Source organism: Suillus subalutaceus (assembly GCF_016647625.1).
Source record: "Suillus subalutaceus strain FC151 chromosome Unknown DFJ58scaffold_149, whole genome shotgun sequence".
In the NCBI taxonomy this organism is placed as follows: Eukaryota; Fungi; Basidiomycota; class Agaricomycetes; order Boletales; family Suillaceae; genus Suillus; species Suillus subalutaceus.
The window spans coordinates 13,638-34,665 of record NW_024540398.1 but is presented as its reverse complement, the minus strand read 5'-3'; the positions used below and the strand labels follow the sequence as shown (position 1 = coordinate 34,665).

The window sequence follows — 21,028 nt, the reverse complement described above, 5'->3', positions numbered from 1 at the left end:
AAGACTTGAAGGAGTGCAGGGATGTTCTAGCGTCAGGCCGTCCAGTATGTATGTTGGCTTGTGGACGGTAATGAGCTACCAGTGAGTAGCGAAACGATCAACAAGGAGATTGCAAAGCTTAAGAGCTGTCCGAGACCGGCTAGATGGATTTTTTCAGTGCTAAGAAAGGCTCACCGGTATTAGAGGGTACTGGTGGAACCGGTATCGGGACAAGGCCGCCGTTAACACAGCGAGCGCTTACTTGGTTCTAGTAGTAAGGGTACATGCATGCCATGCCAAATAGTCATCACCAAAAATTCAAAAAGTAGATATGGAAAGTTCGCATGTGATGAAGACCATAATTAATCTTTCCCAGTACGACATCGATTATGATAGACGAATGAAGACAGTTGTTCCAAAGTTGTTCCTTCCACGCTCGCAAGTGATGATGTCCTATAGATATTCCATCTCAATCTGCAGTGGGATTCTGCCAGTTGGGGAGTCTGGACTCTGCGTAGCCCTCTGGCTTGTCGTGAACAAGAATATGCACCGCAAAAAGGTGCTCCTGCGTCACTTGTACGTCTAATAGCCTGAGTGCATCTGAAGCTTACCCTTTTCTTGTTCATCCGACTCCAGTAACCACGAGAGATATCTGATGGTACTCTTGCAGTCATGGGTGGTCACTGTGTGTGGATCCAGCATGTCGCACTCTTATATTAATCATCCAGTGGTATCCCATGATATTGCTATACTGTGCAGGTTTGCCAGTAGGTACCCGCTGCAGCTCTGGGCTGAGTCCACGGTTGACTCAACTTGAAGGACCAAGGCCAATAGATTGTAACTTATCTCGAGGGATGACGCACTTGAACTTGCGACTTGTACTCAAATGTCGACCGCTTGAAGCCAGGCTAATCTTGATTCCTGAAACGACGCCCTGGCGTCAAGCTGGCCAAAATGTGCTGGACCGTAATGAGCTGAGCACCGAGACCACTCTACACTCCAAAGTAGCCACGATAGTGGTGGAGATTGCGGCAAAGTGTATGGGCCGCTCGAGATCGGATACTTGTTTCGATCGGTCTCAGTGCTCGCTGGTAAGCTGGTTATGGGAGTGAGCACTTCTATTACAGTCGGACGCGTAGTACAAACTTGAGGCGAACCAGTAGCCCAGCCGGCCGACGTAAGTTATATCTTTCCACAAACCAAGTAGCATTTCATAGCAGATGTTAGTATATAAGATACACCGAGTACAACAAATGATGCATGTTGAGCAAGTAATACAAATGCGAATATAAGCCCGTAACATGGCATTCCAGATGACCCCGATCCCAGCAGGTAATATCAAAACTCTGGGCAACTTGAGCGGATCCACCGCAGTGCTGTACAATATTTGGTATGGTGAGTAGCGTCAGTGTGAGATGCGGATGAATCAATCATCGCAGGGTGGTAATCATGACGAGCCAGAGATAGCTCCATTGATGGCGTTCAAAAGAATGTTGTTGTAGTCGCCGCCCATCTCCCACAGGGCGAAACCAGCCAGGCCAGACTGTGTAATGAAGTTGCCCTTCGCGGCTGCAGGCAAATCAGATAAATTCCATCTGCTTAGAGCGAAAAAACGTACTGAAGGATTGGGCGTTGTCATAGGCTACCATGACTTGTGTGTTAGGGTTGTAGACGTAGGGCTAACAAAAACAAGAATTAGACCGGTGAAAAAATCGCGGACAAGGATTACGTACCGTCTGGCTGCAGTTGTTGAAGGTGCTGATCATACCGGAAGCAACACTACCGTCCTGGTTCAGGAAACCGGCATTAATGAGTCCCCAGAAGTTGAAGTCCCCGGAAGCAGGTTGATTAACGCCGCAAGCGTCTGGACCGGCAGCATCCCAGCTGTCACCGGTGACGGGGTTGTTGGTGTTAAAACTGGGGTATGAGGCCAACGTGTTGTTATTCTGGACAGCTGCAGATTGGCTAATGGAGTAGCCGTGTCCGTAGCTAGGTACACCAAGAATGATCTGTTTAGCAGAGAACCCTGCGGCAGTCCAGAGCTTGACGGCGGAAGTCGCAGAGCCAGTTTGGTCAGCAGTTGGAGCACAGGAGTCGTCTAAAGGAGAGTTGGGGCCCACAACCTTGCTGAAAGTGTCGCCGTACACGTCGTAGTTCATGATTTCTGCAGAAATATTAACGACTATAACGGCAAGCATTGACCAATCTACTAACCAATGTAATCCAAAACCTGGGCAAAACTGGATAGGTCAGTCGATGGGGTCCCAGTAGCATCGTTCCATGGGTTAACAGGGGTAGCAGCAGAGAAAGAGACATTCGGCAACGCTGTCTTCAGTTCCTGGAGCGTAGACAGAAGATTGGCAGTATCCTGAGACGACTGTGTGTTGCAAGAAAGACCGTTGGTGCTACCAGGGTACTCCCAGCTGTAAAAATGTCAACGAGAATAACCGTGTCAAATTAAATATACATACTCGAACTCAACACCTTCGAAGCCATACTGGTTCACCATGCTGACGATCGACTGGACGAAAGTCGTACGGTTGCTTGAGGTGGACATAGACGATGAGAAATATATGGAACCATCCCAACCACCAACAGTCAATACAGGGACAACGTTCTGTTGTCTAGTAAGCCAACCATCGGCCACAAAAAGAAAGTACAATCATACATTTTGCTTGGCGGCAGTGACGAAGGTGACAGGGCCGCTAGGATCGCTGTCACCGACAGTCATTGTAGCGGCACCATTAGCGGAGGTGATAGCTCTGTATACCAAAGTGAGAAAAGTTTGCATAATGATTTCGAGGGGTAATTAAACTCACCCGAAGTAAGCTATTCTGTTGAAGCCCTTCCACGTAATGTCGGCAACCGTGTAGTCGGTGTGCCAGTTAGCAAACCAAGCCATTGCGATAGAGCCATTGCCAGGGTTCGCAGGCGTGGAAGTAGACCCTGGGGAGGTAGCAGTCGAGGAAGGTGTAGTGGCAGTCGATGTAGGTGTGGTGGCACTAGCAGCAGATGAAGATTTGAGAGAGCAAGTTGGGGCGGCAGCTGCAAACGGCAGCGCCAGCAGAGAAGCTATCGCCAGAGAAAATTTCATGATGATCAAAAGTTTTAAAAAAGATGGACGTCGACAGTGAGTGAATGAACTTGAAAGCGAAAGTTGTGAATAGGTGCTAGCTAGAGCACTAATTGCAATCAGGACCAGGCCTTGAAGCAGTTGAAAATCAGACGGGGAAAGTAAAGAACGAGTAGACAGGCAGACGGCCTTTTTGTAGTTTTGAAACAACGTGTGGACTGGACTTTCATATCGTGCATGATCAATGCGGCACCACTAGACCTAAATTACACGCACTTTTGTTCTTCTTTTGTTCATTATGCACATGGTCAGACAGTGGTCACCCTATGAGCGCTTTTTCTCACGCTAAACACTTGGGCATTGTTCATTGGTAGCCTTGTCCACTTGGTAACTTGAAGATCCTTCCCAATCGATTGATCAGCACTAACGCTTAACTTTTAACTGGCCACAGGAACTAGTATCCACCGAGGATCGATCAATTCATTTCGTGATCATACTTGTGACCGCAGACTTTTTGTCCATTGATAAATGGCAGATGCGGCCCAATCCATGCCAAAGGACCATTGACAAAGCTTCGTCTTTACGGGTCCAATGTGACTCGGAGAAGGCGCTGCTTCTTTATTTCCAGGAATCGAGATGACCCTTTGGTGTACACCTGGTTCAATCAGATCTCTACAAAAATCATCATTCAAACAGATGCGCTGGCGGTTCGCGATCACTGATTCGGTGTTTGCCCGAATGTCGAGGTCAAGTCTCTGCCACTGCTAGGCTACGGGCTCGACATGTGCCAGGGGTCTCCGAGGCACGACAACCTGTGACCATGGCGTGAGCACGTCCTCCGACTCCCGAGTTCAGTCCGTTGAGTTATTTTAAATGCGCCCAAGGACCAAAGCTTCGTCTTCACGGGTCCAATGCATTGGTGACTCGGAGAAGGTGTTGTTTTTTCTATTTCCAGGAATCGAGATGACCCTATAAGGTTTGATGCACACCTGATCTCTAAAAAAGCATCATTCGAGCAGATGTGACATGCGCTGGCTGTTCGTGATCACTGATTAGGTACCTGCTCGAATGTCGGGGTCAAGTCTCTACCACGGGCTCTACTGCTAGGCTACGTAGCTGTCGGACTCGATATGTGCCAAAGGTCTCCAAGGCACGACAACTTGTGATCATGACGTGAGCACGTTCTCCGATTTCAGTCCGTTGAGCTATTAATAACGCCATCATCACTGATGGACAGGAGCGAGAATTTGCCATAGAAAAAAGTCTATCTATTAGGCAGAACTTCTTACTAGTCTCCAGTGGCCGCTGACCCAACATCAGATACAACAATCAATATCTTCGATTCTGCCCTGCTAATGCTACGTAGCTCAGCACGACTGTACGCGATCATCATGGTGATAAATCTCAATAAATGGTCTTCGCTGACGGAAATGAGTTTTACTAAGGAAGCTTTCACAACGCTCGCGTACTAGGTCGCCGTCGTTCTGAATCGAATGATCGGTTGCAGGGCAGTCGAGACTTAGAGTCCATCACACAGCAGTCACTTGAGTTATTAACGTATGTATGTATTCCATCCATTGTTGTCGTCCAGCTACACTTCGCGATGCCCATCGATCAGATCCAGTGTAAATTCTACATGTCAACATATGAATATTTCTAGTCGTGAGAGTCGGGGACATAGTGTACAATAGTTCTCACTGTCTACACCCTTCACAAGAGCTATCCCTCGGTGTTCGCAAAAATTACACGGCGCAAACCCTGAACGACAAGGTTCAGCATGAAGGCCAAGTGAGAAGACCGCGCCCACCAATCACCAGCATCATCTAATCACCGTCAATACAACATATTCGAGACGCGCTGCGAACATGTTGTCAAAATACGGGTAAGAAAGAAGCGCCAACGCGAGGACTCCGCACATCTAACTGTGTTGTACCCCGTTTTCTCAGCTGCCTGCAGCAATCAGCATGTTTGTCGTCCGAGTTCATAACGAACACAGCATCCCTCCTCAGCCATGAACATGAAACCGAACAGGCTGCCTCGAGGCAAAGTCTCGACCACGATCCTATCCACCACCTCTAACAAGTCCGATTCGTACAGCAATACGTCTGGCCTGGTGTGCCTCGACTCTTCGAGAGCGAAATAGGGAAATGGCTATGGCGACGGTAGCGAAAAACAGGTTGCACGCCACGAATTCGTAAAAATCCGCACGCTCTTTTGCGGGAACGCGGCCGCAAGGCTGCCATGCAGGAGTCTCTCCCGAGAGCTCCTGGGGGTGGAGATATAGGGTACGGTTCATCAGGGGGTCTCGTTGTAGGTGTGGTCGTGTTCGAACAATGCATGAGTTGTCGGTTGCCGAATGGATGACAGAAGGGTTCATGAAGCTACAGTTCTGTTAAATATCCGTCCAGCACATTCATACGTCAGAAAACATACAGCATCTACCGGACATGGTTCACATGCACCAAATGGGCGACAAGTGACAGTCCGGTTTTGAGTCTGTCTCGGATCAACGTGTTGGGCCTGAATAATATTCACGACACATAAAAGCACAAAGCTGCAATCCATAAGTTAGATATGTTATGATATTCAGGGTTAAGAAATACCTACAAAATGAGCTTCATGACTGTGCTCGCCGCCGCCGTATGCAACATCGTGAAAGCATGAATGTGAGTAGGCGTGAGAAATCCTCTCTTCCTTGCCTCATACTTAGTCGACGCCGTAAGTACAACCTTCCAAGCCATTACAGTGCCAAATTCCACTAATAGGATAGGTTCTGCAGGTTAAACATGTCTCGTCGCACAGCAGTAATCGAAGAATTCGATGATGACACTGAACTTCCGCTCCCATCGCGTCCACTCAATACTGGGCCGCGTGGGCCCCTACTCAAAGAGATAGGGCATTCCGACGAATGAGGACAGCGAGTCCGAATCAGACGATATGTCTGCGCTAGGCCAAGCATCACAATCACAATCACAATTTCACGCCCCAACATCGTCTGGTCAATCGCAAGGTCAACCATCCAATACTATCACTGACATCACGCCTTATAAGAAGTACGTTATCCATATAACTGTCCTTCGCTTGCTAAGAATTTATTAGATGGACGTGCATCTACCCTATCTATATCGATGCAAAACGGCCATATGGGACGGGTGAGCGCCGGATAGCGCGCGAAAAGAGCGTTTGGTGGCCTTTGAGCAAGGATATCGCCGATGCGACTAGCCGGCTTGGATTAGGCACCTTGCACGAAGTGCAGAAATCTCATCCTAGAGACTGGGAAAACCCTGGCCGTGTACGCGTGCAGTGGAAGAAAGATGGGCGGCTGATGAACCCCGCGATCAAAACGAGTGCGTGAATTCATTCTGCGATAATCTTCTCTGATAACTCAAATATGATCAGAAAAACAGCTGCTGGAGATGATATCCTTCCAGATCCAACGGATAAAACAAGATAATATTCCCCGCCCACCATACGTAATGACCCCGCCCCCAGTGTCTGCCGCTCAGCCAGCGGTCAAACCTCCCACGTCCGCGAAAGGCAAGCAGAAGTCCAAAGCGGGTTCTGGTGTTGCCGTCCAGCTTTCCAAGTCAAGTCAACAGCGCTTGCCTACACCTCCACAACCTCTGCCAGCTTTGGCAAGCCGAGTATCTCCTTACTCACCAGCTTTACCCACGGGAATGCTCATCGAGACCGTTAAAGCTGGTATGAGTGCGCAGGAGCCAGGTGCAGGAGCCTGCTCCAGGCCAACCGGGTATACAAAAAGGTAAACGGAAGGTTCTCAGAGTTAGGGGATGATTTAGGACTCGGTTGTGGTGCAAATTGTCCTGTACGAAATACTTGAAAACACTCGTGAATTGTTGAACTCTGGTGGTGAATTTCCAACGCAAGTACTGCTGGATCATTTCAAATGGGTGAAACATTCAGGGATGTTCGACCATAGCCCTGCAGTCTGATGACACCAGCTAACGTCGGTACTTCCCGCAGGATCCAATATGGCTGTGGGATGGAGGATTGGGAGAGAGTGCCATAAATGTGTTTTATGTTATGCGGAGGATGTCTTACACCGATATTGCCTACATTGCCTTCCGGTTCCCGGTCAGCGACCTCGCCAGCGAGCAAGTATGGTTAGAGGTCGAGCGCCTCTCGTAAGACACTGCGTTTCGCTTGATGCTTCTTGAGCGCTTGGAGCAAGTACTGCGGACCCAAACCCCTGATAGCCTTGAGGCAACTTGAAGTGGATCGCCCGCATCCTCTTGTGAAGTGAACGTGATTGTAATATCAAATATGGGCGGTGTAGAAGCCTTGCGGCGACTGGATGGCGAAATGATGGTCCGAAATAGTCAGTTCCCCGCTCTGATGGGCATTGGTCGGCGCCGATTAGCGCAAATAGGCCTTGACAAAAAAAAATTGCAGGACCGTCGTCGCAGACTCGCAGTAATGCAGACAAGCGACTTACCTCAATTTACTGGCAGTCGACGATTGGACAGCCACGAATGTGCATCATGCCTCATGCAAACCATGCTGGTGATCAAATGGAAGCCTGAGGGCGTAGATGACAACGCGCATCATGAAAGACGCATGTTATGATAGGTCATCCGATGATCTGGAATTGAATTGAGAGCATATATACGTAGTAGTACCCTCTCAACTTCGAGCAACCATTCCATTCTTCCATATCCCATCTTCCATCTTCCATCATGAGCTCCTCACAAGATCGCAGCGTAGGCCGTGTGATCAATCACAAGGATTATTACTTGCGTGGTGGGGACATGAGTGTGTTGGTGAGTCCCAGAGTATTCCTCAGTCCGTCCATTCTGATCTGGGGCGAACGTTGCAGATCGGGAACCATCTCTACCGTATACACAGTTTCTTCTTCTACCGTGAATCATTGGTATGGCGGCAGATGCTAGATGCCCCTCCCAATGGCGGGGAACACGGCACAGCTGATGCTCCGAGTCCTTTCACCCTCGACGACGTCAAGAGCGAAGACTTTGAGCGCTTCCTCTGGGTGATCTACAACCCGTATGTGCAACCTCTGAGTTATTGTCCCTACTCACATGTAATTCCAGCCAATATTCGGTCTACGATGCTCCCTTTGAGACGTGGTTGAGCATCCTAAGGCTCGCCCATCGATGGAGCTTCTGCAACATCAAAGACCTCGCTATTCGCGAGCTCGAGAAACTCCCAATTGAGCCGATCGAAAAGATCGTGGCATATCACGAACATAATATCAACAAAACCCTCCTTCTCCCTGCATACATCGCGATGTGCAAACGTGAAAAGCCTCTGACTCTCGCAGAGGGCATGCCGCTCGGAATGGAAACCGTCCTCCGCCTTGCGGATGCACGTGAGCGTGCTCGGCAGCAAGCCGCGGAGAGCGGCATTCGCTCGCCTACTTTCGACGATTTTGAGGATGAGCAGATGGAGGATATGGTAAGGGAGGTGTTTGGCATTCCGCCGAGACAGATGTCGGCAGGTCGACACTCAAGAAACTCGTCTGGTGCATTCAACGGTTTCGGCAGTTTCAGCGGAATGAATGGCTTTGGCTCGAATGGTTTTGATTCAACAACACACAAGCCATCTGATCCTTTGCACGTATCTACGGACCCACTTTCACCTAATGGCTCAACGACGAAGGCTGATGGCAAGAAGCCACAAGCTCCTCCAAAAGATGAGAAACCGTCGGCTGAACCGAACGGGACTCCCTCCCAACAGGCTGGGTCTGGCACCACTGAAAACAAAGGAGGCGCGGGGGGTAAGCCTAATGGCGCAGGTGAGTAACTGGCCGCTCGATCCGATTGTTTTGTTCTGATTCGTGGTCCCTTTGTCATCGTAGGGAAACACAAATGAGGATTGTTACACAGGCGGGTCTCATGCGTAGCGGCAACATGGTTTTTGTGTCGTTTTCGAGTTTTGACTATGTTATCGAGGTGCTATGTCAGTGGTTCAATCATCATTTCAGTACATTACTTTGTCGGAAGATCTCAAGAACCTTCGAGGGAAATCGTACACTGTATGCGCGCGATTAAGTTATCTATTCACTCTAGAACAGCGATTACCATTAAGATCTCCGGGTGTCGAGGCAATCTTTAAGAAAACGCAGTACTGGTATATGTATGCGGTTAAGCGAGATTATCCATTGGTCAAGTCGATGACCTCTCTTAGCCGCCACATAACCCGCCATGCTATTGAAGAGTTAATATGGATGGGTGGCCATAAGAGGTGTTTGATGTTTGTTGACGTCGGACGACCATTCTCGAACACCTCCAAATGTAACAACATCAAACAACACCACACAATGTCTCCTCCACTGCGCGATCCAACATCTGACTCCGAAGACGATGACCCGGACTACGCGCCTCCCGAACACCAAGGTATGTTAACAGGTTAACCTATCGAGGATATTCTCATCTAACCAAATACACTAGACTCGGATAGCTCTGGAGATGAAGAAGGAAATGATGAAACTAATGTGGCCAATGAAGTGAAAGAGGAAGATCTAGTCGAGAAGAAAAAGTGAGGTGTGTCGGGTGACCCTGTGGGTTCAATATATTTACCCTACTCTATAGTGCGCGTGATGCTCTATGGGCCAGTTTCCAGGCGTCTGTCACCACGCCACCGCCTCCAAAGGTTGAGGAACCGCCAAAGAAGCTCGTGAAGATCGAGAAACGATACCTTTTCGCAGGGAAGAATATAGTGTATGTCCTCCCACTCATTCCTTGTTACAGTGTGCTTAGTGATGTGAAGAGAAGTGGTTGAAGTCCCCGAGGACTCGGAAGAAGCGAAGAAGTGGCCACGGTGGGATCCATCAGAGTTGTTGTCTGCTGCTGCACCAACCCCTGATTCTTCGTCTTCAACCACCGATGTGAACGCGTCGGCATCGAGTTCAGCAGCTCCCATACAACCTACAGCACAGAAATCTGCCACAAGGAAACCTCTAGGTCCTCGTAAGCCCCGCACGTCGCTAGCGGACATACCGAGTCAGAAGGCCAAGAAGATTACTACTCTGGATAAATCTGCAATGGACTGGCGCACACATGTCACGTCGAGTGAAATTAAGGACGAACTTGATGCTAACCGACGCGGAGGTGGTTACTTGGAAAAGATGAACTTTTTGAAAAGAGTCGAGGACAGGAGAGAGGATGCGTATGAAGCGAGCAAGTCGAACAAAAGGCGAAGAACTTAAGGCATGAGGACAAGTTGTTATTGCAGTCGAATCGTGTGTATGATAATACATATTTTACTGTACCAATACAGGAACATCAAGAGTACTTTGAGTAATCATACCCACCCTCATCGCAGTTACTGAGGATTCAGGAATGCAATCAGAGAGGGATAAGAATTTCGAGCGATGGGCACGAGGAACGGTTCAAAGAGGGACGGATCGTGAAACGGGTATGACAACAAGAATGAAGATTGACAGGATATTTCAGGCCATTGACGTCCTGCATATGGCCTTGTGCTCAGACCAATGTGACTTTTGGCACCCACCATCGCAATACCTGGAGAATTACTGGTCAAACATCCGCCTATGACAAGAGTAAATAAACCAGTTACCTCGCTTTCTCACAACCACTGCACTTCCTCAGCGCAGCACTGGGATTGCCGCACCACGAACACCTGTACAACGCCACGGTGTTCGGGCTGACCCGTGGATGCGAACATCTCTGTGGCTGACATTCGTCTTCCTCTCCCTGATCAATGTGGAGGTCGTCAAGCCACGCAGCAAGATCATCTTCAGCTTTCTCTAATGAGATGGGGCGTTCGTCCATCATCACCTCGTCAAAGCGTGCAATCAGATCCTTCCACTCTTCCACAGCAGTGGGGTAGCGCTTGACGATGTTTTGCTGGGTCAGACGCAATTGCGTTTTCGGGGGAATAGTGCCCAGGAGTACGCTAAATTCGTCGGCATACCCCAACTTCTTCAATGCGACCTGTGCTCGGTTGTAGAGACACCGTTGAATGCCAAAGCCGGTGGACATACCTGAAGCTCTTGAAGGTCTGCTGGTGTATCTGGTCCCTTGATGGTAAGAGTGAGACAGATGTACCAGTATAGCACGTTCTTCATGTGTCTTGCATCTGGGGGAGCCTCCGTGGCGTAAACCTTTGCGTCCTCCATCGCGCTCATAAGGAATGCAACACCCTCATCATATTTCCTATCTCCTGGGCTGGATTCCTGAATGCGACATACTCCCAGATTGCCTGCGAGCTCGACAGCACGATGTAAGAGTCCAAAGCGTACGAACGGCGTCATCTTCGGGCACTTCAAGCCTTTCTTCGCAGAACGCAAGCCCTCGTAGTGGTCTTTACCCAACGTGATCACATAGTAGAAGTATGCGAATTTGGGGTTGCGTTGAAGACCGCGCTTTGCAGCTTCGATGGCGTCGGGGATGCGAGATCTGATAATGAAAAACTTTGCGGTAATCATATCTGCAAGATCTTCCTCTCCCGAACGACCCTTTGCACGGATGGCTCTAGCGCAATGGGGCAGTGCATCGGACCACATGATGAATGGTAGACCTATGTCCCTGTTGATTTCTATCTTTCCAGTACGGGGATCTTGCATCTGGAAGCCGCCTTCTGCGATAGAGAACTCGGTTCTGGTGATAAGTTCTGCGAGCTTTAGACCAAGACTATAAAGATCCTTGTCCTGCGCACACTTCATCATCGCCTTTTGATTGTCGGCGGTCGAAGCCATAGTAAGAAATGTATCACAGCGCATTGAGCCGTAATCTGTCAAGATATCAACGAGATGGTCAGGGAAACGGCGTTCGATTGCTGTCATGAGCTTCTGAGGGTCAAAATGTCTCTGGTCCTCCTCCGAAGACAAGGCTTCGAGACGAAGCAGGCCACCCAGCGCGCTGACACGCACGGTAAGGTCTGCACTCCGCAGGCAAGCCACAAGCAAATTCTGAAGTGGTGCAGAAGTCTTGCATTCACTCCAACAGTGGAGAACAGGGTGCGTAAGCAATTCTAGACCATGATGCAAGAGCTGAATGGTAACCCCAGGCTTGCGCATGAAATCTATTACAACTGGAATCAAAATTTTGATATTGGCCGCCTTGATGTATTTTTGAGCCGGCGAATCTTCCTGGTTGATTGCAGCGCCGATGGCATGAGCCATGGTAGAAATCGCCATCTCGGCAGCCCTGAGATCATCTGGATTTTCTTGTATGATCTTGAGTAGGGAAGGGGACTCGAGTGAGATTTCTTTGCGAATATCGACACCCCCATGATGCGTCACGGTAGTAAGTGCGCGGAGAGCAAGATAACGCGTGGAAGGAATCTTGATCAAAGGAGTGATCTTAGACACCAAACCTATAATATAGTCAGTGCAATTCACCAACAGAACCGTGTGGTCGACCTGTACCTTTCTGAAAGAGCTTGTCTCGGAGGATGGCATCGGCACACATCTTGGTATAAATGCCGATGATTGCCCCGGTGATTTTCTCGTTTGTTATATTTGCGACGTAGACATCATCGATGTTATGATAAACTTCGTTGAAGTTGGCATGGACTTTCTTCAAGCCACTTCGTCTAGAGAGATCTTTGGGAATAAAGTTAGGGCTTGAAACGAACCAACAAAGGGACGGACTATGCTGCATACTCACCCGGTAACTGGAGGAACTCGCACAGTACCTTGACTCTCGTGTTCCATCCTTCAGCTCCCTCGATATCGTCTACCAACCCGATGAACTCCTCTGATGGGACACGTGTCACGGAATGAACATTAACGATTGGTTTTGGCTTTTTTGCCTTCGTCTTTCCGCGAGGACCTGGCATGTGGACTGGAATGACAACAGAGTAGAAAAAGGACGAAGAGCCAAGCTGGGAGTTCCGCAGCTGGTGGCGATTCGCAACTTGGAGCACTATTGAAGCAAGTAGCTAAAACGCCCAATATATCATTATGTAGTGAAAGGAAAGGATAGACGCTAATCATCGAAGCTAAGCTTGAAGCCTTGCTCATCGAATATTGATCTCCGACACATTTGTGTCGTGTCGGAGTCATCCCATGGCTCAGCGCTCAGAGCTCAGTACTCAGTACTCAGTGCCTTCTGATTCATATTTGAGTCAACTAACGGTCGAAGATAATGATAAACTGGTGCGAAAAAGAACCACATCAAGAAATCGTTTAATGAGAATTCGGTGGCCCATCATGATGAGCTTTCGCAACTAGACAGTTCCTGTCAACCTGCCGCCAAGCTCGTACTAGTACTAAGTAGTCCGTCGGGCATTAGCGGCATGCATGGACTCGGGGTGCTCTTACAGTGGAAAATGTTGATTAGATTCACATCACAGTACTTAGGGTTACATGCCGCCATGCTACGTTCAACGTTAACGTTCATTTCTGGTGAAACAAATAAGTTATAGCGCCAGCTAAAGTGGCAATGCCCGCTACCGTTTTTTTTTCTCACAGTGCCACGACCATTCAGATCACGCCATCTCATACATGTTTTGCTAAAAATACAACCTTCCATGTTACATGTCACAGACCAACCGATCTTTGTTGCCTAATCCTCTCGCTCTCTCTTTCCTAATTTCACTCCTGCCATGGCATCTGACGCACGTGACTTCGAGGTAGACGCACTTGTGCCATAATCGGATCCGTTGGCTTGGAAGCTTACTGGTTCCATCTCCAGCTTGGAGGGGTCCATCACCCGAATGGTGTGCGCGTTTAGCTGATAAACTGAATTGTCGTTAACATGAGTTCTTGGTCAATTTTTGGTCAGATATTCTCACCCTACGCTCCTTCCAGTTGAATGCATGAAGAGTTGCTCTGACCATGACAAGCGTCCCACGTTTAAGGCTGGAGTACCAATCTTGAGGCGCGATCAGCTCGTTGTTGACATCTCTGATATCGAGTTGACGGAGCTTGGCGTTGATGTGTTGGAATAGATCTCCTCCATAATCTGGGAGCATCGTAGGTTCATAGAACATATTTGTCGTGACCGCGCCCTCATGTGTGTTTTCCTTTGCACCTGTATCAGTAGGAGAAATATCTCCGACCTTGTTGTCCGGATTTTCGCCTCTGCTGCTGATCGCCTTTTTGGCTACTCTTGCGCACTTGCCTTGCATGGCCTGTTGCATGGCCTTGGGTACCTGTGATACTTCAGCATCATACTCTTGAGATGGTGAGTTCTTACCGCATATAACTGTTCTGTGTTCACAATGATATATTCTGGCACCCCTGTCTGGTCGGATCCGCCATGCGCAGTCCACTCCTTGATGTTCATGTCCTTGTTCTGCTTCTTCAGCTCTTCTATGTCACTTTGGATGATGTCATCCAACGTGGCAATCTGGTTTCCAAAAGTGATGTACATCATCTCTGTAGCCTGTGTTGGCTTTCCTAAGGCCAGCACCCCTTTCACCCTCGCCTTATCATCAATCACATTCGGCTAACTGAAGACGGTAAGTATCACTGAATCTGCCTGCAAATCTTACTCACAGTGCCTGCAGTGCCAACGTAGTGGTTGCCCATTGCACTTAACTTTGTGTCGCAAGGACGAGGTAAGATTTCTCCTACCAGAACAGTCTCATACTCAGCTCCATTTTCTTTACATTTATAGGTAAAGTTTCCGGTGTGGATGCTGGTGTCTTGGATGAAGTCGTCTTTATAGGTGGCATCACCTAAAGACACCCCTTTGGGCAGTGCCATGAGCTGACGGATGACGACGTCGTAGAGTCCACCTTCAATGCGGTTGTCGTAGCATGCGGTGTCAACATCCATTGTTGTGGGTCGTGGGGGATAGCGTTGTGAGTGCAGGATTTGGTTGGTTGTGGTAATATCAGTGAGTGTGGTTCTCTCCCCTTTCCTTTCCTTCACCTTTTTATGTGCTTCGGTCCATTGAAGAGGGGTATTTCTCGTCAGCAAACCATGCCCTGTTGTCATTTAGCTGTCATCACGTTGCCTTTTTGGCTGTCACTACTGCAGTTTAAGTACTCTATTCTGTGTTTATCGTCAAGCTGATACTAACATATAAGAAATTGTTTCATCCTTGTTGCCCTCCGCGCATTCGTGCCCTCCGAGACACCAAACCATGATGGGCATATCCTGGCACATTATGGAAGTATTTCCTAGTACCTGCGTTGGTCCGAAGTTCCACTTCAGAATTTCATCATCCACTGTACTGCGTAATGCATGGGGGCAGTATCCGCTCTTCTTCGCATTGTTCTGGCCCCCTCCACAGACGTGATCTCCCAATTGGAAAGGCTCTGCACTCACTTTGAATCCTCGCCTTCTGTACTTCATCAATACATAAAGCATACTCAAGTGAGTTAAATTTTCCAGATATATCCGCGGGTGGATTAAGCTTCTGTTTGTAGTCGTCCAGCGGGGATATAAGCATACAATGGAGCTTGCCGTGATGTAGTTCATAACAGCGGTGGAGTGGAATTGCAGGATAGGTGCAAGCGCGCATCTCCAGTCAGTCACAATGACATTGACCTGTTTTTCTCCTCTGACTAGTTTGTGGATTTTGCAGATCGTGGAGCTCTCATATTCGGTTTTTGTAACCATTTCCTGCGTACACTCATATCCCTCCTTCTCCTTGAAGTGGTTGAGTACCTCCGTTTCAAACTTCTCTGTAATGTAGACATCCATGTCTCTAGGAGCCACTGCTCCTCATTCTGCCTGCACAAGACTCAGTGCACAGGAGCCAGATACCACGCTCCCTGTCTTGTCCAACAATGCGATGAAAGCATCAACATCGTCCATATAGCGCCAGAACAATGATCTCTGTCGCACTGTCATGTAATCTGTGATTCCGTTTCGATTTTCTTTCCTTGTTCCACTGAAACTCATGAGGTCGGCGAGCGGCATTTCCTCTATGATGTATCTTTGTAGTTTCGCGCTGAGCAAGCCGATATAGCCGTTGTTTTGTTGCATATTGCAATGCGTATATGATTGATTGGACAGTCCTGTGTGGGCTTCACGCTATAGATTGAAAGTGAGCCCCTCCTTCCCTCCCCGCCAAATATTTGTATGTGCTCCTAATTTTGGAGTCTGAATTTAATGTGTGACTGTGTTTGGATTGCAACCCGCCAAGCGTGTAACTACTTGGTGTGCCAGTGCTGCTTTTATCTGTCCATTAATTCCGCTTGATATTCTACAAAATACAGATTTGTCGAGCCAATGCGTGTTATACTTAGGTCATTTACCCGCTGTCTTCTCTTGTGGCCATGCACTCGGTTGTCTCATTGTCCGCAGGTTGTATTCTAGCTATGACACTGTGATTTATGGGCCATCAGTGTGGGATTATACTCTTGGTATATAGTGATGCTTACTACTCGACAGATTTCATGACATTCATATAGTCTTCCCTGCCCAAATTGATGATCTTCTCCTTGTCGATCAATTTTAAAGCGAGGTAAGGACATTCTTTGGTACCATGCAGCCCTCGGTCGAATAAGACTACCATGTCAAAAGGCTTGTCCTCAGGTCCACCATCACTGCCAAAGGTCACTCTTGCGTCTACTAGTTGCACATCTGGGGCAAAGAATATTTTTCCTGCCGACAAAACATCGCGATGGTGCAGTGGCCCGTTATTGATTTGTAGGTTGACAAAGCCGTTATGCTGTGCGAATGATACTAGGCAAGTGGTGACTGTGTGTTCATCAGCCATGTTTGTGAGTCAATACGTTTACTCTGTTTTATAAGTCCTTAAATACTCAGCGCAATTTCTCTTTAGGCCCCTAGGATGCATTGCTTCTCACGAGGTACACCAGCATGTTGTCATTGCCTTCGTTCTCCTTTTGATTCTATTGAGATATGTAAGCATGTATTCGTCATTTTCAGAATTTCCCCTATTTCAGCAAGCATATTCTCTGCCCGTTGTTGTCACCATGGGACTCGTCCAGCTCACTCCCATTGATCATGTCTATTCAACTGAAAATCATATGTTCACACATGAGCCTGTAACAATTTTATCTATGTCTTACGATGCTTCTCATCCATTAATTTAGGGCGGTCGCACTTACCATCGTGCTTTGTTTTATGGTAGTGGTTGTGCCGAATCAGTCCTGACTTATGTTCCACAAGACGTTGATGGTGCAGTTCGTGTACACATGTGGATCAGTGCTGGCCAGCATGCTGTTGATCGGTCTATGCGTCCTTCCATATTCTCTGTCTGTGGATTCCCGGGCTCAGTCTCTAGCGTGTTTCCGAATGCATTCAGTGTGGTCTACTTCATGCGGAATGCTTTGCTTCCTCCCAATCAGGCCCTTGCCACTGATCACGCCTGTCATTGTGGTACACAGTGGTTGGGCGATGTTTTGGTAGCGAAGCATAAAGGACATGACTTTCGCGCCTATCAGTCCATGACTTACAATGATAAGGCGCTTGTAGATGCCATCCTTGTGTGGTACGTTTGATGTTCTGCAACATGATCTTGCAATGATTATTTGCTATTACAGTTTGTTGCATTCTTGGTGGAGTGGCGCGTAGGTGCACCGCTTGCTCAATCATCCCCTTGTGTTCCCAATCCTGTACTTTGTTTTGTATGCCTTGAACAATTGGGTAGATCAAGCTGTACACTAACTCATTCATATTTTGGCCAAGGCTATACATCATAATATGTGATAACTTGTCAGGTTTAGCAATGTTTGTGCATGATGCTGTCAAACAACATATTGTCCTGATCAGCTCTGTGAAAGGCATGAAAAAAAGATCTTTGGTTGAAGGAGCGCTAAGTACGTACTTGATCACGCATCGTGCGACCTCTGCGAACTCTTTTGTCCGAATGTTGCGTGGCATATCTGCCATAACGTGATCGTGCATGACAACGAGCATGTTGCCCTGTGGTGGTGCGAGTGGAATGTATCTGCCTCTGTTGTCATAAAATGGCCCCACATGACAGAAAGAGGGTATCGTGTCGAGCAAATGATCATGGTCTCGAATGATGGTGAACACACAGTTCCCCATCACAATTTTTTGCCTTGTCACACTGCAATCTATGATGTTGGCAGGCTCCATACCACTTTTACGAACAAATGGATGCATATTGAGGTCACTGATTTTAGTAATGGTCACACGTCCCTTATCAAGATAGAGAGGCACGGCACAAGGGCGTGTCATTGCTGCACCAAATAGCAATCCCATGATACAAGGCAAGCTGCCCTGTGCATTGTGAATTAGCCGATCATCAATAACTTGCTCAACATAGTATGCCTGTTACACTCACATTTCGGCTTTGTGAATCGGTGATGCGAAGGTCTACAGTGTGTTTAGCGCAAGCACCAGCATTGGGATCAGGATCTCTGAAGATAAAGTTGGTGCACGACACATTAGAACAAAGGCTATTCAGTCTCCATAGGAGCTCCTGTCCTTTGATAATGTCCACAGGAACCGTTCCCTTCTGCCATGTGACAAGAAGACTATCCTCCATGTGGCGCCAGAGAGTGGGGCATTTTCTTCCACAAGGTGACGTCCAAGAACTGTTAGAGATTTGCACTTTGTACTCATGTTCCCTGAAATACTGAGTGGTGTGCGAGTGTGTATCAGCCAGTGGGAACAATGTGACGTAGTTGTCCATAAGCTCGGGGTAACCCAAAAAAAGACCACCGGAGCAGGCAAAAATGCAGTCCATTGAAGGATGATGAGCCAGTACAACTGGCATGACTGAATTTGTCGGACTGTTAATCAAGACCACTTTTTCCCACTTCTTTCAATGCAGTCGTGATCATACACAGCTATAGCCGAGGGTGGTGTATAAAATGAGGGTGTCTGATCAGTGGTGAAGCCAAGATCATTGAAAAATGCAGTGATGATTGGTTGCGCATAGCAGGGCGTCGCGATGCGTAATTCATGTGGCAAAACCAGCGATGTGCCATATAATATGACGTCGAGTGCTGATCCGCCAAGGGGGACAGAATTGGTAGACTCTAGCATGGTCTGAAGACACCCGCTTTCAGTGCCGACAGCATGCTCAAGTACATGGTTAAATCTGGCATTGATCACTTTGCCACAGAGACTTTTGAAGTGATTGCTGACTGCAAAGCATCACACAATGTCCAAGATTTCCATAAAGCGAATGACTTTCATCCAGACGTCATCCACAAGCATTACTGAATAAGTCATTAGCGGGCTTTCGTCTGTTTAGTCAAATGCAGTCAATACATACGCATAGTTGAATGTTGAAACAACTGAAAGGGGCATTGGGAGTGTCCCGCTCAAGTCCTGCTCCTTATAAATCAAACATAGGGGCGTGGTACATTGATTACTTCATCCAGGTCGATTGGTCATCAAGCACACAATTTGGCGCACAAAGCGCCCAAACATCGCTTTTGTTTGTTTCAATCAACGAACATGATCACATGATTGAAAATCTAATAACTCACCATCAAGTCCTCCGCCAACAAGGGTTGTGGTGCTTCTGAAGTGTCGACGCTTAGGGACTGCCGACACCAAATATGGCGACATGCTCTGCTAATTACTTATATCATGAGTATGATTTTGATATGCTCCGCCGGCAGGAACTGACTGCTTAATCTTGTTCCGAATTCCAGTTTCAGTTTAATCGCCGCTTTTTACATGATTCCCTCTGTGATATATCAAAAGCCATTGTTGACCGCCCATTGTTGATTGAATTGGATGGAGTTTGCTCACATTTTCTTTTACTCGCGTGAATGGAACCAATGATATTGATCTCAGCTTGGACAGTGCGCACCTTGTTGGTAAGATGTGTCCTAGAGTCATGTGTTGCCGTTGACATTTGTGCAGATGGTCTGAGTTTGTCCATAGAGGCGCAACCTAGTATGATCTGCAACACTATTTTTGTTTTCAAACATTGCTCATTATCCATAGTGAGGTCAAGGAGTGTTTGGTGTGCCAGCACAGTTTGTCTTTTTTCTTCCACGTGGATGTCCTCACTCTGACAACAAGAAATTTTTTCCTCAAAAAGGGACGTAAAATAAGCAATCCATCCAGCGAGGTCACACGCAACAGCATAACATAGGGAGCCTCCGTTCCACTGCAACCCTCAAAATCTATAATTGCGCGCTGCATAGTTTGACCTTGAGCCTTGTGAGTGGTCATAGCAAATGCAGGCGCAAGAGGCAATTGAGTGCGTTTAATGTGACACTTTTTCCGTTGACAGGATTTTCAAATGACATGTCTACTGTATCTGGTAGAACAACTGATTCACGGGCACCGAGATGAGGCAATGGATCACATCAGTAAATTACAATGTTCTGTGTAGAGCTGTACAGAGCTGTACAGTGTCACAGTGCCACAGCTTGGTCCCTTCTGTCCAGCTACATCTTTTCTGTGCAGCTCTGTACAGAACCTCCCAGCAGAGCCACAGAACTCACAGTGACAAAGCATTGCCTAGTAAATAGAACAAAATAAATTCGCATTTTTGACATTTTCAAGTGTCATTGGCAGGAATTGAACTTGAGGCTTCACAAAGTTCAGCAACAACAATAACACAAACTTACCATTACACCATAGTGTCTTTACTTTTCCTCTCTCACAATGATACATATACCAATGATTCTCAAGCCTCATAATATTGTCAAGTTGAAATCTATAGTCAAACCCCATTATAACTTGCTCTTATTGAAATCTATAGTCAAACCTCAACATAACTTGCCCTTATTGAAATCTTCAAAAAAACTAATCCTTATTTTTGACTAGAAAACTTCAAGTTGGAGGTTTACTAGTACAAAGTGTAAAATTTGTGAATTCCAACAAGTTTTAATTAGTCAATAGGTTTAGCACTTTTTGTCCTAACAATGAATTTTAATAAGCTTTAGTTTACAATAAGGCTTAGTGTTGATGTTTAACTAAAGAAAAGACTTAGTGAAAATTTTGTCATTTATTCTGTGGATTCTGTGAGTCTGTAGCACACTGTGAGAATCTGTAAGTCTGTGGCTCTGGGATCCTGGGATTCTGTGATGTCTGTCACACTGTGAGAATCTGTGTGAAAAGCCAAAGTCTGTGAAGGTTTAGTGATTTACTGATGCACCTGAAGTAGATGG

General features: G+C 47.3%; 11 protein-coding genes across 11 annotated transcripts; 3 read left to right on the top strand and 8 right to left on the bottom strand.

The window, feature by feature from the left end:
• Positions 1–1,164: 1,164 nt before the first annotated feature.
• Positions 1,165–3,375, bottom strand: DFJ58DRAFT_812906 (glycoside hydrolase family 18 protein). The gene is made up of 7 exons (XM_041391561.1): positions 2,799–3,375; positions 2,648–2,741; positions 2,451–2,596; positions 2,194–2,402; positions 1,713–2,143; positions 1,598–1,658; positions 1,165–1,548 (listed from the first exon to the last, which is right to left on the bottom strand). Exons 1-7 carry the CDS (start codon positions 3,071–3,073, stop codon positions 1,427–1,429), a joined length of 1,338 nt encoding a protein of 445 aa, XP_041238459.1. The 5' UTR covers positions 3,074–3,375; the 3' UTR covers positions 1,165–1,426.
• A 1,739-nt stretch (positions 3,376–5,114) lies between these two features.
• On the bottom strand, positions 5,115–5,318 carry DFJ58DRAFT_812905 (uncharacterized protein; the record flags this gene model as incomplete). Its single annotated transcript, XM_041391560.1, has 1 exon — positions 5,115–5,318. A coding segment is annotated over one exon (204 nt), but the record flags the coding sequence as incomplete, so codon positions are not given.
• A 520-nt stretch (positions 5,319–5,838) lies between these two features.
• On the top strand, positions 5,839–6,847 carry DFJ58DRAFT_718605 (signal recognition particle, SRP19 subunit; the record flags this gene model as incomplete). Its single annotated transcript, XM_041384500.1, is given in 5 exon segments — positions 5,839–5,923; positions 5,985–6,105; positions 6,152–6,399; positions 6,452–6,775; positions 6,795–6,847. 5 exon segments carry the CDS (start codon positions 5,839–5,841, stop codon positions 6,845–6,847), a joined length of 831 nt encoding a protein of 276 aa, XP_041238457.1.
• A 908-nt stretch (positions 6,848–7,755) lies between these two features.
• DFJ58DRAFT_629846 (uncharacterized protein) lies at positions 7,756–8,596 on the top strand (the record flags this gene model as incomplete). Its single annotated transcript, XM_041381183.1, has 3 exons — positions 7,756–7,833; positions 7,890–8,074; positions 8,122–8,596. Coding segments are annotated over 3 exons (738 nt in total), but the record flags the coding sequence as incomplete, so codon positions are not given.
• A 1,038-nt stretch (positions 8,597–9,634) lies between these two features.
• DFJ58DRAFT_667949 (bucentaur or craniofacial development-domain-containing protein) lies at positions 9,635–10,238 on the top strand (the record flags this gene model as incomplete). Its single annotated transcript, XM_041382658.1, has 2 exons — positions 9,635–9,750; positions 9,800–10,238. Coding segments are annotated over 2 exons (555 nt in total), but the record flags the coding sequence as incomplete, so codon positions are not given.
• A 243-nt stretch (positions 10,239–10,481) lies between these two features.
• Positions 10,482–12,835, bottom strand: DFJ58DRAFT_667989 (uncharacterized protein; the record flags this gene model as incomplete). The annotated part of the gene is made up of 5 exons (XM_041382662.1): positions 10,482–10,554; positions 10,610–10,991; positions 11,033–12,370; positions 12,423–12,599; positions 12,664–12,835. The coding sequence occupies 5 exons, from the start codon at positions 12,833–12,835 to the stop codon at positions 10,482–10,484; spliced, it is 2,142 nt and encodes a 713-aa protein (XP_041238454.1).
• Positions 12,836–13,563: 728 nt separating this feature from the next.
• On the bottom strand, positions 13,564–14,780 carry DFJ58DRAFT_667921 (uncharacterized protein; the record flags this gene model as incomplete). The annotated part of the gene is made up of 4 exons (XM_041382656.1): positions 13,564–13,739; positions 13,798–14,152; positions 14,197–14,448; positions 14,499–14,780. 4 exons carry the CDS (start codon positions 14,778–14,780, stop codon positions 13,564–13,566), a joined length of 1,065 nt encoding a protein of 354 aa, XP_041238453.1.
• Positions 14,781–15,260: 480 nt separating this feature from the next.
• On the bottom strand, positions 15,261–15,662 carry DFJ58DRAFT_630013 (uncharacterized protein; the record flags this gene model as incomplete). The annotated part of the gene is made up of 1 exon (XM_041381184.1): positions 15,261–15,662. A coding segment is annotated over one exon (402 nt), but the record flags the coding sequence as incomplete, so codon positions are not given.
• A 544-nt stretch (positions 15,663–16,206) lies between these two features.
• On the bottom strand, positions 16,207–16,674 carry DFJ58DRAFT_845794 (uncharacterized protein; the record flags this gene model as incomplete). Its single annotated transcript, XM_041393201.1, has 2 exons — positions 16,207–16,279; positions 16,337–16,674. 2 exons carry the CDS (start codon positions 16,672–16,674, stop codon positions 16,207–16,209), a joined length of 411 nt encoding a protein of 136 aa, XP_041238451.1.
• A 520-nt stretch (positions 16,675–17,194) lies between these two features.
• On the bottom strand, positions 17,195–18,666 carry DFJ58DRAFT_845793 (uncharacterized protein; the record flags this gene model as incomplete). Its single annotated transcript, XM_041393200.1, has 4 exons — positions 17,195–17,289; positions 17,378–17,610; positions 17,749–18,167; positions 18,232–18,666. The coding sequence occupies 4 exons, from the start codon at positions 18,664–18,666 to the stop codon at positions 17,195–17,197; spliced, it is 1,182 nt and encodes a 393-aa protein (XP_041238450.1).
• A 1,163-nt stretch (positions 18,667–19,829) lies between these two features.
• Positions 19,830–20,084, bottom strand: DFJ58DRAFT_667927 (uncharacterized protein; the record flags this gene model as incomplete). Its single annotated transcript, XM_041382657.1, has 1 exon — positions 19,830–20,084. The coding sequence occupies one exon, from the start codon at positions 20,082–20,084 to the stop codon at positions 19,830–19,832; it is 255 nt and encodes an 84-aa protein (XP_041238449.1).
• Positions 20,085–21,028: the final 944 nt, after the last annotated feature.

Bases quoted from the DNA above. Each gene is read 5' to 3' on its own strand.
- DFJ58DRAFT_812906 (XM_041391561.1), bottom strand. From the start codon at position 3,073: ATGAAATTTTCTCTGGCGATAGCTTCTCTGCTGGCGCTGCCGTTTGCA. The intron at 2,144-2,193 runs GTTAGTAGATTG...ATATTTCTGCAG, and splicing joins CCAGGTTTTGGATTACATTG to AAATCATGAACTACGACGTG. The intron at 1,659-1,712 runs GTACGTAATCCT...TGTTTTTGTTAG, and splicing joins TCAACAACTGCAGCCAGACG to CCCTACGTCTACAACCCTAA.